This window comes from Rhopilema esculentum, chromosome 6, assembly GCF_057945365.1.
Source record: "Rhopilema esculentum isolate cy_ngs chromosome 6, ASM5794536v1, whole genome shotgun sequence".
Classification (NCBI taxonomy): Eukaryota; Metazoa; Cnidaria; class Scyphozoa; order Rhizostomeae; family Rhizostomatidae; genus Rhopilema; species Rhopilema esculentum.
The window spans coordinates 13549216-13561715 of record NC_142820.1 but is presented as its reverse complement, the minus strand read 5'-3'; the positions used below and the strand labels follow the sequence as shown (position 1 = coordinate 13561715).

General features: G+C 36.8%; 1 protein-coding gene and 1 non-coding gene across 2 annotated transcripts in view; both read left to right on the top strand.

Moving 5' to 3' along the window:
• LOC135686573 (WD repeat-containing protein 17) overlaps nt 1–10069 on the top strand; it is a 36075-nt gene extending 26006 nt beyond the window's left edge. The window contains exons 27-30 of the mRNA XM_065202836.2: nt 373–468; nt 4592–4665; nt 8119–8225; nt 9371–10069. Coding sequence (XP_065058908.2) covers nt 373–468; nt 4592–4665; nt 8119–8225; nt 9371–9490 — 397 coding nt within the window. The 3' untranslated portion in view covers nt 9491–10069. The remainder of the gene's footprint in view (nt 1–372; nt 469–4591; nt 4666–8118; nt 8226–9370) is intronic.
• On the top strand, nt 4770–4841 carry Trnad-guc (transfer RNA aspartic acid (anticodon GUC)). Its single transcript has one exon. It is a non-coding gene; the product is annotated as a tRNA-Asp (tRNA).
• Nucleotides 10070–12500: the final 2431 nt, after the last annotated feature.

Genomic DNA, 12500 nt, shown 5'->3' with positions numbered 1-12500 from the left:
GTGTTTTCATTATATAAATGTTTGTAATTAATACAGTGGCAACTTAATTATAGCTAGGAGAAGAAGATAATATCTTTTTACTAGTACTGTTAAAAGCATACAACTCAACATAGCATAAAGCTCAAATTAATTATACAGTGCCGCTATGGCCCAACACTTTTTTGGTAAATAATATGGATAATCCTGTGGATTGCAAAGATATATATGATCCTAAACCCACAAGTTACGTTGTCAAGAATAGAATTTTATTTTCAGTCTATCTAGGGTAATGTTCTGATGTTCTGTCAGCAGTTATTTTAGAAATGCATGGTTGAAGTTAACGCAAGCAAGTAAAGTCCTTGCAGTTTATAAAATGTTTTTTATATTCTCTAGTTATATGCTGTCTAAAGACAAGTGCGAAGTTGGTTTGAAGCAAGCGCAGGTACAAGCAGAATCAGAAGCATGGTTGGTTCACTGGCTGCAAACACGGTGAGCTTCACTTCTTATACCTCAAGTTTACTGTACTCTCTTTCTGATTACACCAGGGCTAATATTTCCAGTTATATTGTTATTAGGTGTGAAGATGGCTCTGTGATTAGGGTCGTAGATTCAAGATCCAAATGTCTGTGTTGATCTGACAACTGAAACTGACATGATCAAACTTTCCCTAAGAGCGTGGAGAGTCGCCAGCTCTTTGTCATTCCAGGCGTGGGAATCACGCGGTGCAGTCATATCGAGTGGACAGACTAGGACACAGCTCGATAAACTCATCTTTTCAGTGTCCTTCAAGCTTCCTTTGGATGTTAGGTAGTAAAAAATACAGAATACTAAATTGTCTGCAGAGGTCTTTTGGGCACAATATGTTAAGTAACGTGAAGATATTTTTGAAAGTTGTGTAAATTGAAAGTATGCACTGACAGAAAATTCTTTCCTTGCACTGTCTGTTTTTGAAGCACCAGTTATTCATCTGGGACAAAGAACATTCGTTTTGTGCGAGTTGAATTGTTTTCCTTACACTGTCATCAACCTTACACTGTCTGCATTTATGTGGACTTCTGCTAATGGAACCGATTTAAGAGAGTCGCTGATATAGATGGAGCATAAACGGATCCCCAACAATGATCCTTGTGGTACTCCATGCCTTTTATTTATATATATTATTTTGAAGCTCTGCGAATTTTCTACCTCAATAAGGATCGGTATGAAGCTTAGCGAGCATAACTTAGCGTGAATATAAGCAACTATGATTTTACTTTGTATGTGTATTGCATCCATTGCTCTGTGAGGTACAGAAGGAGATTTACAGTTGACAGTTTTATTACTGCAAGTCATACGGTTAGTTGTTTTAAGGGTGATTGCATTGCGGAAAACTGAAGCAGAAATGTTCAAGGTTTTGGGGAGAACAGATGGAACAGAAGTAGTAGTATTCGAAAAATTTAATGACAAATTTATACAAAGCTGCAAAAAATATTTTTCATTCTGGGAACCTGGGAAACAGGACAAAACTTTTTCTGTTAGGTGAAAGTATTGTGTACTACAAATAGTACATACGAATAGTAGTAAAGATGGTGCTCTCTACAATGCCAGCTTTCAGAAAGATGCATCTGGTTACCTGTTTATTCTTATCGGTCAGCTTTTTAGCCTTTCATTTCATATGGTGGGTACACGTGTCAACATGACATTTTGCATTGATAAATGGTGACATCTCAATATTTGAAGGACAAATATGATCTTGAAAAAACAATCAGGATGTAGTTCAGTATCAATCAAAAACTATGTCAAGTCTGCCAAGATCTCAGTCAAGTCTCAACACTTTTCCAAGTCTATCAAGAAATGTATGGAAGCAGGAAGCAGGACGAAATGTATGTAATTATCATAGATTTTGATATTTAAAGATCAAAAGCATAGCCTGATATGAGGCAACTAAACCAGCTCTTTTCAAAGTGCATAAATTTCCTACTTCAGGTCTGCAGCTTTATCTGTTAAAAAGGTTCTGGAAATTTGTTTGTGATATTTTTGAAAAAGGAGTAAAAATTTTTCGCTTTTAAAGCTTTCAAATATACATGCATAAACTTTTGTATAAACTTTACATTTGTAAAATCCGTTGTGAATAAATCAAGAATAAATTTTTGCTAATGCAAAACAGCTGTTTTTCTGGGAATCTAGTTCCTAGGTAACGATACTTTTTGCAGCTCTGAATTTATATATAAGTCTCAAGCAAGGGTGTTCAATTGATTTTGGCAACCATTCCTTTCAAAACGTTCGTCTTTGTGCTGACATCCAGTCAAAAACGTTGCCTGTCAGAGTTTATTAACAGTATTGTTCAGTTTGCTCTACGTCACAGAACCAAAAGGTTTCATAACAAAGTGTCTTTAGTCAGTCTTTAGTAGAATTGTTTATTTTTTTGACAGTTTTCTAAGAACCGTTATGCCCGATAACGAACCAATATATCTCGTGAAATCTTTGGTGATTCTTTCAACAAAACCATTCATTTCTGAATGTTTGTCCTGTTTTCAAAAATATTTTAAATTGGAGTCTGTAACAAGTTATTGACAAAATAAATTGATTTTTCAGGACAAAAAATGTGACGGTAGAGCTTCTCCTATTAACACCTTCTCCTATTAACACCTTTTTGCATTATTTTCAATATATTTTTTTTTCGTTCCGTCATTTATTCCAGTAGCTATTTTTTTTTCTTACAATTTTATTATCAATTCAAAGTTTCAGCCTTTTCTTATTGATGTAGCCAGATGTTATTTTTTCGAAGACCGCAGTGTTCTGAGAAACATTTCCTGTCAAAATCATTAGAATTTTTTGGTTGGAATATCTCTAAAATGCAATTATGATTATGTTGCTTTAATCAAGTAGAAGCCATAAAAACGAATGAAGTGATTTGACGAATGGTTGATTCCAAAAACTAAAATAATGTACAGAAGAGACCAATCGGTCGTGTTGTGTGTGACTGAGTTGCAAGAGGAACATTTTCAAAAAAACATCATGAGGATTGGTTCTTTCTGTATAGCCTGTAAGGGCCTTATCACATGAGAAGACTCAGCCCGCTTTACCGGGCTGGCTCGGTTTGCCTAGATCTCACTTTGATTGACAAACTCTCATAAAACGCAACTTGCTATCACATGAGAACCGGGCTGGCCCGGTTAAACGGGCTAACTTCTGCCATAACTTCTGCCGGCAAAGCGGGCTGGAAATAATAGAAATGCGCTCATTCCCAACAGCATATTGATACACCATTGCTCTGTGCGACCAGGATGAAACCAAATAGTTGTTTTCTTTTTCTCCATTTTTCGTTGGTTCAACATTCTTTTTCGTTTCAAAGGGCCTTCTTTTTGAGAGAAAAGTTCTCCCTGAATGCTGCCTGATATTTGAATTGTTGTAGCCTCCATAATAGAAATAGACTGTGAATGTCATGGCATACTGCTTGTAGAGATGATAAATATGAAGCTACAAGAGCCGCAGATATGTTCTCTTTGTTGTCAGCCATTTTTGAAATCTTGAAGGAGATATTTCGCGCGAACTTTTTTGCATTTCGCTGATTTTTTTCTCACTGGAGATTGGGCTTAACCAGGCAAATGTCGAGCTACTTTCTTAAGCCCGTCAAACCGGGCTGGGAAAACTTCATATGATAGCAGCTGATTTTAGCCAGGTTAACCGAGCCAGCCTGGGCAGCCGGGCTCATATGATAAGGCCCTAAGGCCCCTTCTTCTTTAAGGTGGAGTGGCTAGAGAGCGGACAACGTTTGGCAAAATTAAGTACAGCAAGTTCAAATAGCAAGTACAAAAGCACGTTTTTTTCTCGGTCGTTGGGAAAGGCCAAGACATATTGTCCCATGGCAAAACAACCGAATAAAACTGTCCTTTTAGAATATGGATATAACAACACCGCTCAAATTGGTTAACGTAAAAGCAGTCGGCCTATAAAATCTAACAAAACTTCCCCTTTATGCTGTTGAGAGGAGAGAGCAACAAAGCTAGAAATATGGGGTAGGAACAGATCCTGTTTTACAAAGGGACAATAGTTAATCCATTTTCCAGTTGAGGGTCTCATGTTTCCTAAAAAAAGGAAACAAATAGGGAAAGATTGTGCACCATATATTTAATGTGGAAAATAGAAATGCAGTGGCCAGGGGTGCATATCTTAAACACCTTGCCAATAAGAAGTAATTTGTTACTTTTAATGATTTTATTTTCTTTTGGGAATTTTTATTCCCTCCAATTTGCCTAATTTCTCGTGAAGTATAAAAACAGTTAAATTGTTTATTCATTATTGAAAATTTCCTGTTAGAAAAAAATTTTTACCTACGATGTCCTATGACCGATGGTCACACGGTCACAGGAAAAATAACGCCCTGGATGTAGCTTAATTTTATATGGTATTTATTTAATTCTCACTGCTTGAGTTAATTAATCTTCACTTATTGTCTTTGGAAAATTCTGTTGCTAATAAAGCTAGGAAAACTTGACCCGAAAGCTCTTTTGAGTTCTTCACAAGTATCCCAAGCATGTAGTTCATCTTATTTTCATTTGGATAATATATATATAGTTTTTATTTTTAGATAATTGAAATTGAAATAATCGTTCCTTTTGACAACTTGCAGGAAGACATCTACGCCCGTCGTTTTACCATCAGAAGATCAGACACATGTTTGGAGTGCTTTGAAAACGAAAATTGGTAAGCAGCAGTATAAACTCCATCTTTTGTTATCGATGATGATGATAATGATGATCTTGCTCATAATGTGAATCAGTTACGTGACCCACGCGTGATGTGACAAGTCCTCGGTAGTATAGTGGTGAGTATCCCCGCCTGTCACGCGGGAGACCGGGGTTCAATTCCCCGCCGGGGAGGGCTTTTTTCTTCTCAGTTCTTTTTCTTCACTATATTTTCCTTCACAGCTTTTTCCATGTTTGGCATGCTAATGTTTTCCTGAATACACCTACTTTCTCACCCCCAAATTTTTCTGGTTTGTTCATTTCAAACTACCAGGTGCAATAACACAGCGTAGTATTAATACACTCTTTTTTAAGAAAAATTTTATAAGAACACGAGCCTCAAAACTGGTCTAAAGTTAAGAACAAATTAAGAACAAGCTGAGGCTGAGCTTCTGTAAAATGCAACTTTGAACAACGTTTTTTCTCAAAATCGAGAATTTTTAGCGATATGTGGGTGCTTTTTCGGTGAACATTCAAATTTGTCAGCAAATTAAGGCTGTCTCACTCACTTTGTTGGCAAATGAGTTATTTGAACACCTGAACACCTCCAGAGCGAAAAATTCTCGGATTCGAGCAATTTTTATCTTCACATTTGGCAAAAATGAATAATAGAATTGGAACCTTCATGTGGAAATAAGTCTGTATCAAAAATTTCAAATTGTTTGGGCCGTCAGGCTGCGAATTACCCCATTTTCAAAATTTAGATTTTACATTTCAATGGAATTTGTTGCTGTAGTGAATTTTTTTCACTGCAGCAGCAAATTACGGTCAACTTTAAAGAAATATCTAAATTTTCAAAACAAAGTAACACGCGACCGAACGGTTCAAACAACATCAATTTTACAGTATAAACTAATTTAAAGATGAAGATTTCAATCCATTTTTTATAAGTGTGGAGGATGATATGTGAAGTTCTAAGTAAAAAAGGCAGCAAAGGTGCTTCCTAGATGTTCAATCAGCTGGCTGAGCCGAGCTGAGATTTCTAACAAGGCTAAGATGATATTACCCTTATCGCCCCCAACAAGGTGCACCCCTGAAATTTTGGTTGCACCTCTTTTACCAAGTTGTTTGAATCATAGTACGTACCAATATTAAAAATACGTCATAATAATTCTTAAAGGTCATATGAACCGAAAAACGATTTTCGCATATTTGGTAGAGCTTTTTTCGCTTGTTAAGACGCCGTTTCTCGTTTCTTTCTACGACTTGAATTTTTCTAGATATGGCGCTTGAAATCCCGAAAAAGTGACCTTCAAAAGCGATGCCACTCGAACGCGGGCAGATCGACGCTGTGACGTAATAGGTTTGACACGTCCCTTCGATAGCCATTGGAACCTTTGTCAGTGATGTTGATAAAAAAATCTTGCAAAACAAGATAAAAGCACGAAACTTTGTCAGAATACAGAGTTTGACACGCTGAAAAAGATAGGATGCATATCTTATCTGGCAAATGCCCCCTTGTGCTATTTTTAGACTGGGGTACTCGATTCCAGGCCTTTGAAGGGGTTTTTCCATAAATCAGTCGAAGATCGCGATAAAAACATGAAACTTTGTGAAAATACATAGTTTGATACGCTGAAAAAGATAGGATGCGGAACCCAGTTGGCAAATTATCCCTTGTGCTATTTTTAGACTGGGGTACTCGATTCCAGGCCTCTAAAGGGGTTCTTCCATAAATCAGTTGAAGATCGTGATAAAAGCATGAAACTCTCTGAAAGTACATAGTTTGATAAGCGGAAAAAGACAGTATGCAGACCCAAGGTGGCAAATTACCCCTTGTGCTATTTTTAGACTGGGGTACTCGATTCCAGGCTTTTGAGGATTTTTTCCCAAAAATTAGTTTCAAAACACAATTAAAGCAAGAATCGTGCTGCAAGTACATTACTTGATCGCTGAAGATGGGATACTGCCCCCAACTGTCAAGTACCCCTTGAGCTATTTTTAGACGAGGGTACTTGTTCCCAGGGCTTTGAGGATTTTTTTTCAAAAATCAGTCGCAAAACACAAGGAAGTCCAAGGAATTTAAAGGGTTTTCCCATAAATCAGTCATGGAACTTTGCAAAAGTACGTAAAACAAGATTGTTCTAGAAAACTATATGCTCATTGTGCAGCAAAATTATTTTGTAAGGATAATCAAATTGTGGTTATGACGTGGTAATTTGAATTGAGAAAATTTAAAAAAGGCTTTAGGAATATCAATCTCAAGTACATAAAAAAATTATATGCATTTCAAGTTCATATCAAATACATTTTTGGTAGGATTCCAAGCATTGAGCTGGGCCCGGCCTTGCTTTCGGCGGCCCTGGGGAAATGCTCGATGTTCGTTCAGTTCCTTGTGACAACACTTCCTGATTCAACAGCAAGTGTTGATTTTATTCCACAAGTGGGAGCAGCTCGTACTGCCTTTGAGTTTTGTCCTTGAAATATGAGCCGGCAAGGAGGAGAACTTCTTTGTGGACAAGATCCTTGAAGGGGTTTTATTCTGTTACACCGTTATTCATGCCTGTTTGTTAAACCATCAGATGTAAGTGTGTCCTACGTCTCGTTTATTTCTCGGCTTCAGCAGTACTTCCTTGTCTGATAAGCGATTATGTTGAGCACTTTGTACACGAGCACCTGTGATAGAAAAATATAATCACGATTCAGTCTTTCCCTTTTTCCACCAATTTAATGAAATAGAGTTCGCCAATCTAGTGAATGCTTACACACAGTAAGGTCTGTTTATCAGGCTAGTCTCCCGTTTGCTTTAGGCCAGTAGGCCAGGCTCGTGTCTGTGAAAGCTTCTGCCTTGAAATACTATAAATTGTAAAGATAATGGAAAAATAAAGAATTAGTTTACCTTTGATTCAAGGCAATATGTCTCTCAAACCAAACTCCAAGCTGTGTTGATCAAATGCAATCTTCATTCCCAGGACACAGAAGAGAAAAAGTATTCTGTGCCCAGGATGGTCCTAGTCCTCTCCCTCACATCGTTCGACGAGGATTAATGATTCTTCTTCGGAGGATACCGGTGTTCTGTGCTAGTAAAGCTAGAAAGGCCACCAAATTCAGCCAATGCTCCCTCACTCATTAATTCATTCGAAGACTGATCCAAATCAACATTACCATACGTCTCCTCTGCAGTTGCTTAATGTTTATGTTTACTACGGCTTCAAGGCCAAGAACATGTCAAACCTATTACGTCACTTCCTATCTTCTCGTCCCAGACCCCGGTTTCACTTTTGGTCTCCAAAATTGAGTTTTAAAGTTGAAATTTTGGTGTCTTACAGGTATCTTTCGAAAATTTAACCAAGATTTTCGCAATCAGCGCCATCAAATTGCGTAAAATGGCCAATAAAAAATTTCGTTTCATATGACCTTCAAACATTTCTTGATTGCGCTGCGTAAATCTTATGATTTTTTCCGTCAACAGGCGAAGAACCGAACCAATACGACTGTGGCGAGTATATGGTGGCAGGGTCGCATTTCCCAAGTCATTCTGAAGCTCATCTCTCCATGTTCACAAAAAGAAAAATCATGGTATGGTACTTGACAGTGTGCAATTCCATTACTCTCTTTTTCATTTTTCTTTTTCAAGTAAACATTGCGTATTCTGCCAATGTCAGTGCAGCAGACTAGACACAAATAACCTATTGTCAAGCAGCGACACTTTTTTTACAGATTTTAGATTTCTATTTCCGTTTTTCCATCAATTTTCTTATATTCTTTACATTAATCTTACTTTCGTTCTTTAGTTAGCAATTTTAAGATTGAAGATATAAGACAAAATTCCATTTTTATCAATAAGAGTACCGTCAGTCCTGTTCTCCGTTTTCACGTCGCAACCTGTCTCACTTATTTGTAACCCTGATCTTCTGTATTTACACTTAATTCGTGTAAATCTTGATTTATTCTCAGAGTTCTCAAACATTTTAAATTATTTGAATAAGCATTCATATTTGTGGAGCGCTTCTTCACCATTTCTTGAGCTCGATTACGGAAACTTTGAGATCAAAAGCCCTGGGATTCCCGTGGGATAAATATGTCGAGGCCGCGAATCATCTAAACATCTAGTACTAAATTGGCTGAGTTAATTAGATTTTTGTCTGAGATTGTATCTATCTTTTTCTGCTGTACGGGCTTGTAAGTCTTACTCGGTCGCCAGCATTTTCAAGTTTTGATATTATGTTGATATGGCACCTTTGAAGATTAAGTTGGTGCAATGAGGTTGTCACAATTGAGTTGTTGCCACGAGGTTTTGCCTCGAAGGAAGAAGATAATTTGGATCGCAGCACCGGGCTAGGTCACCTGATATCTTGGAGTTAGAAGGTCATTCTTCTATACAATGTGCGGCATCCAGTTGCCTGTTAGTTTCTCTAGGTCACCTAATTCTAAAACCAACTCAATAATCTTACGTTTTCTTTGTTAGCTCTGCTCTCTTTCGCCGATCAAAGTCCTATTCCACTTGACTTTTTTGTCAACGTTTTAGGCCAAGAACCCAGACTGTTCTTTCAGTTTGTACCGCTTTTTAAGATGTTTCGTTTTGATTTCTTTTTATTTCCACTGCACTACTTGCTGTTGATTACATTTTTAGAAGGAACATTTCTACGGTCATGTCATTTGTTATGTTCTATTTCGTATTTCACTGTCATATTATCGTATTTGATTTCATTTCCTTCACATAGGGTCACGTGTTCTTCTTGGAGGATGGTTTTTCCGCGCTTCCATACAACGAGGCTCTTATGTGGGCTAGAGTCAATAGTTTTTCACCTCTCGGATCTGGACTTCATATCAACCCGTTTTAATTTAATCATAGTCTGGTGTAAATTTTTGTATAACTTAAGGGTAAAGAGCATGATTATTTAACTACTAATAATGATTTTGACATTATTAGAATTTTGTAAAAATGACCGTTTGTCTTCATTGATGTTTTCCCATGATGTATCGTTTGCAATTGACTTAGTCAATACGCACCCAGATCTTACCTCGACATCACTCGTTCGTAGGCATGGCCTCTACTTAGAGGTCGTCTCTTGCAAGGTATCACATCTGCCTAGGCATCGCCTTTACCTAGACATGACCTCTATATAGACATAACCGCTACCTAGACATCCCCACTAGCTAGGCATCCCCAATCATCTCTATCTAGACATCCCCATCACCTCTCACCTCTACCTAAGCATCACCTTTACCTAGGTATGACTGCTGTCTAGACATCGCCTCTACCTAGGCAACACCTCTATCTAGACATCACATCTACCTGCCCAACACCCCTACCTATACCCAAACCCTACATTGGCATTCATCATCACCTCTAGATAGACGAAAGAGATCAAGCATTTGTTATAGTTACTAATTATTTTTTCATTTTGTAAATCGATTGAGCTCGTATTTGTCTTTTTATGTTGTACCTATTATCCTGAAATCTCAGCCTTGTGTTAATACTGGTATTTCTATAAACAACCCTTTCCACCGAAAACTGAATGTAACGAATCTTGTTGCCCATCATCCCCTCGTCAAGGGTAGAATTCGTTGCAAAGAAATTTTAATAATCGTCCTATTCTAGCATCTTGTGGACAATAAAGGGTTAAGTTCAACAGTGAAAGAAAGGAGTAAACAGAAAGGAGAAAGAAAAATAGGAAATAGTATTAAAGATCCCGCTATCGATGTCCAGAAAAGATTCTTGCCGTTGAGGTTCGCATTCCACGCAGTGGCGTAGCTAGCCAAATAGCAGTGGTCATACCCTTGCCTCAAATTTCGAAAAATGTGGATGTGGCCACATTCTACCATGCCCAATTTTTTGAATTGATGAGTTCCTTTTGGACAAAAATTTTAAGGCTTGTAGCTTATGAAAAAATTTTGATGAACCTTTGGAATGAGCTTTTATCTTGTTTTTAGCAATTATCTTGTTACACCATGAAATGACCTTTCTGTCTTATATGTGACACTGTTTTCGTTTGTTGATAATTTCTTTATACAGAGTTCATTCAAAAACATAAGTTCAGTAAAGTTGATAAAGTGAACTTAGACCAAAAATTGTGTTGTTCTCCTACTTCTCTTCAATTTGGAGGCTTAAATATATTTGTTAAATTTAAAGTTAAGAGATAGGCTAAAATTTGTAAATGAAACAATAAATCACATGAAACTGAATGAGAGCTTTGTGGTCATCTTTCCACAAATAGTCTTATGATCAATTTATTGAATGTATTTCAAAGCCCATAATTACCAAAGAACCGCAATAGAACTGATAGATAAATAAAACAAATGGGCCAATTGATATGCAAAGTCAATTTTGATACGAAATAGAGGTAACTAAAATAATAGAAAAGCCTAGTTGCAAAATGTTTTCTGGAAATTTAGACTTAATAGAAAAATACTTTGCAAAATCAGTTTAGCTAAGCAAAAACATTGATGTTTCTATATTAAGGATTTTTGTCGGGCAAAAAAAGCAGTTTTTGTATTCTTCCTATAACTTTTTTGCAACAATTGTAACGTATTAACATTTCTGTTGTAGTTTAACTTTCCAAGTATGGCACTGAAGTATCAACATTGAAACAGAAACGCATAAAAGCAGCATATAAGTGTTTTTATCTTTTGATCACACCCAGAGTGAGACACGCCCTTTTTTGTCGGCAAAAACTACTTCTTTACCCATCCAAAAAAATTGTTTGGCTTCGTCCCTGTCCGGCGTAACATCGTTGAGTCACTTTGGATTTCAATTTCAAAATTAATCTCATATTATGCCGCGAAAAAGTAGGCTTTCATGTTCAACGACGACTACGAATTTATCTTTTAAGGTACTTAAAGGAGTTTCTTTGGTAAAGGACGATTTTGTTGATTAATTGTCTTTGGGTGAAGGCTATGGCAACCGCCTTGTCGTTTGGCTATGATTGCATCCGCCGCAACACCTATTACGCGTCCTGTTTACTTCTCGATATACCATGACGTCATTTTGCTAATGGTGTCGGCAAAACCCTCTATATTTCTTTTCCGCGAGAGCTCATGGGGATATTCATAAGAGGCTGCTTTCAATCGATGATGTACTCCCCTATTCAATGTCTTTAGTACATCCGAAAAAACATCGGATTGTTTTTTAATTAAATGATATAGAGAAATAACGACGAAACTTTGTACAATCAAACATTTTTCCAAGTGTTTATAATGCTGAATTCTTGTAGTAATAGGAAAGGTCAATGTCAGACCCAGCCCGTTGATAAGTGGAAAGGGGGCTAGAGACAATTTGGAAATTAGAAAGGGTGCCTAATATACCTTTGGGTACGGTATTTTTGTGCATTGGTATATTTTTAGGTTTTCAAAAAGAAAAGATGTCCACGTCACTTACTATAGAGAGTCCCCTCTGGGCGTAGAATGATTTCTACATGCACCGATCAAAGTAACTATACTCTTTTTTAAAGAGAATTTTCATCAAAACATAAGCCGCAAAATTGTTCAAAAGTAATAAAGAAACTGAAACCATGGCATTTAAATACTTTTGAACAGGTTTTCTTTAAATAATTGCTTATTGTGAATCCTTTTAAATTATTGGTGTGCTCTGTCGTCAAAGCGTTGTTAAGAACAATGTAAGGGACGTCATTCCAAAAGACATTTATCTGCAAGTTCCAAAGTTTTGAAAAAACCAGCAGCATCAAATCTTAACCTCAATTTACTAGTTTTTATATAAAAGAGAAGTGGAAGTTATATAAAGTTGTAGCGAATATTTTTGTAATGCGTATCAATACGTATCTTAATCTAATATTTATGAAATATTTCTACGATAATAAACTGTAAAATAATTTTTACAAAACTTTGCCTAAA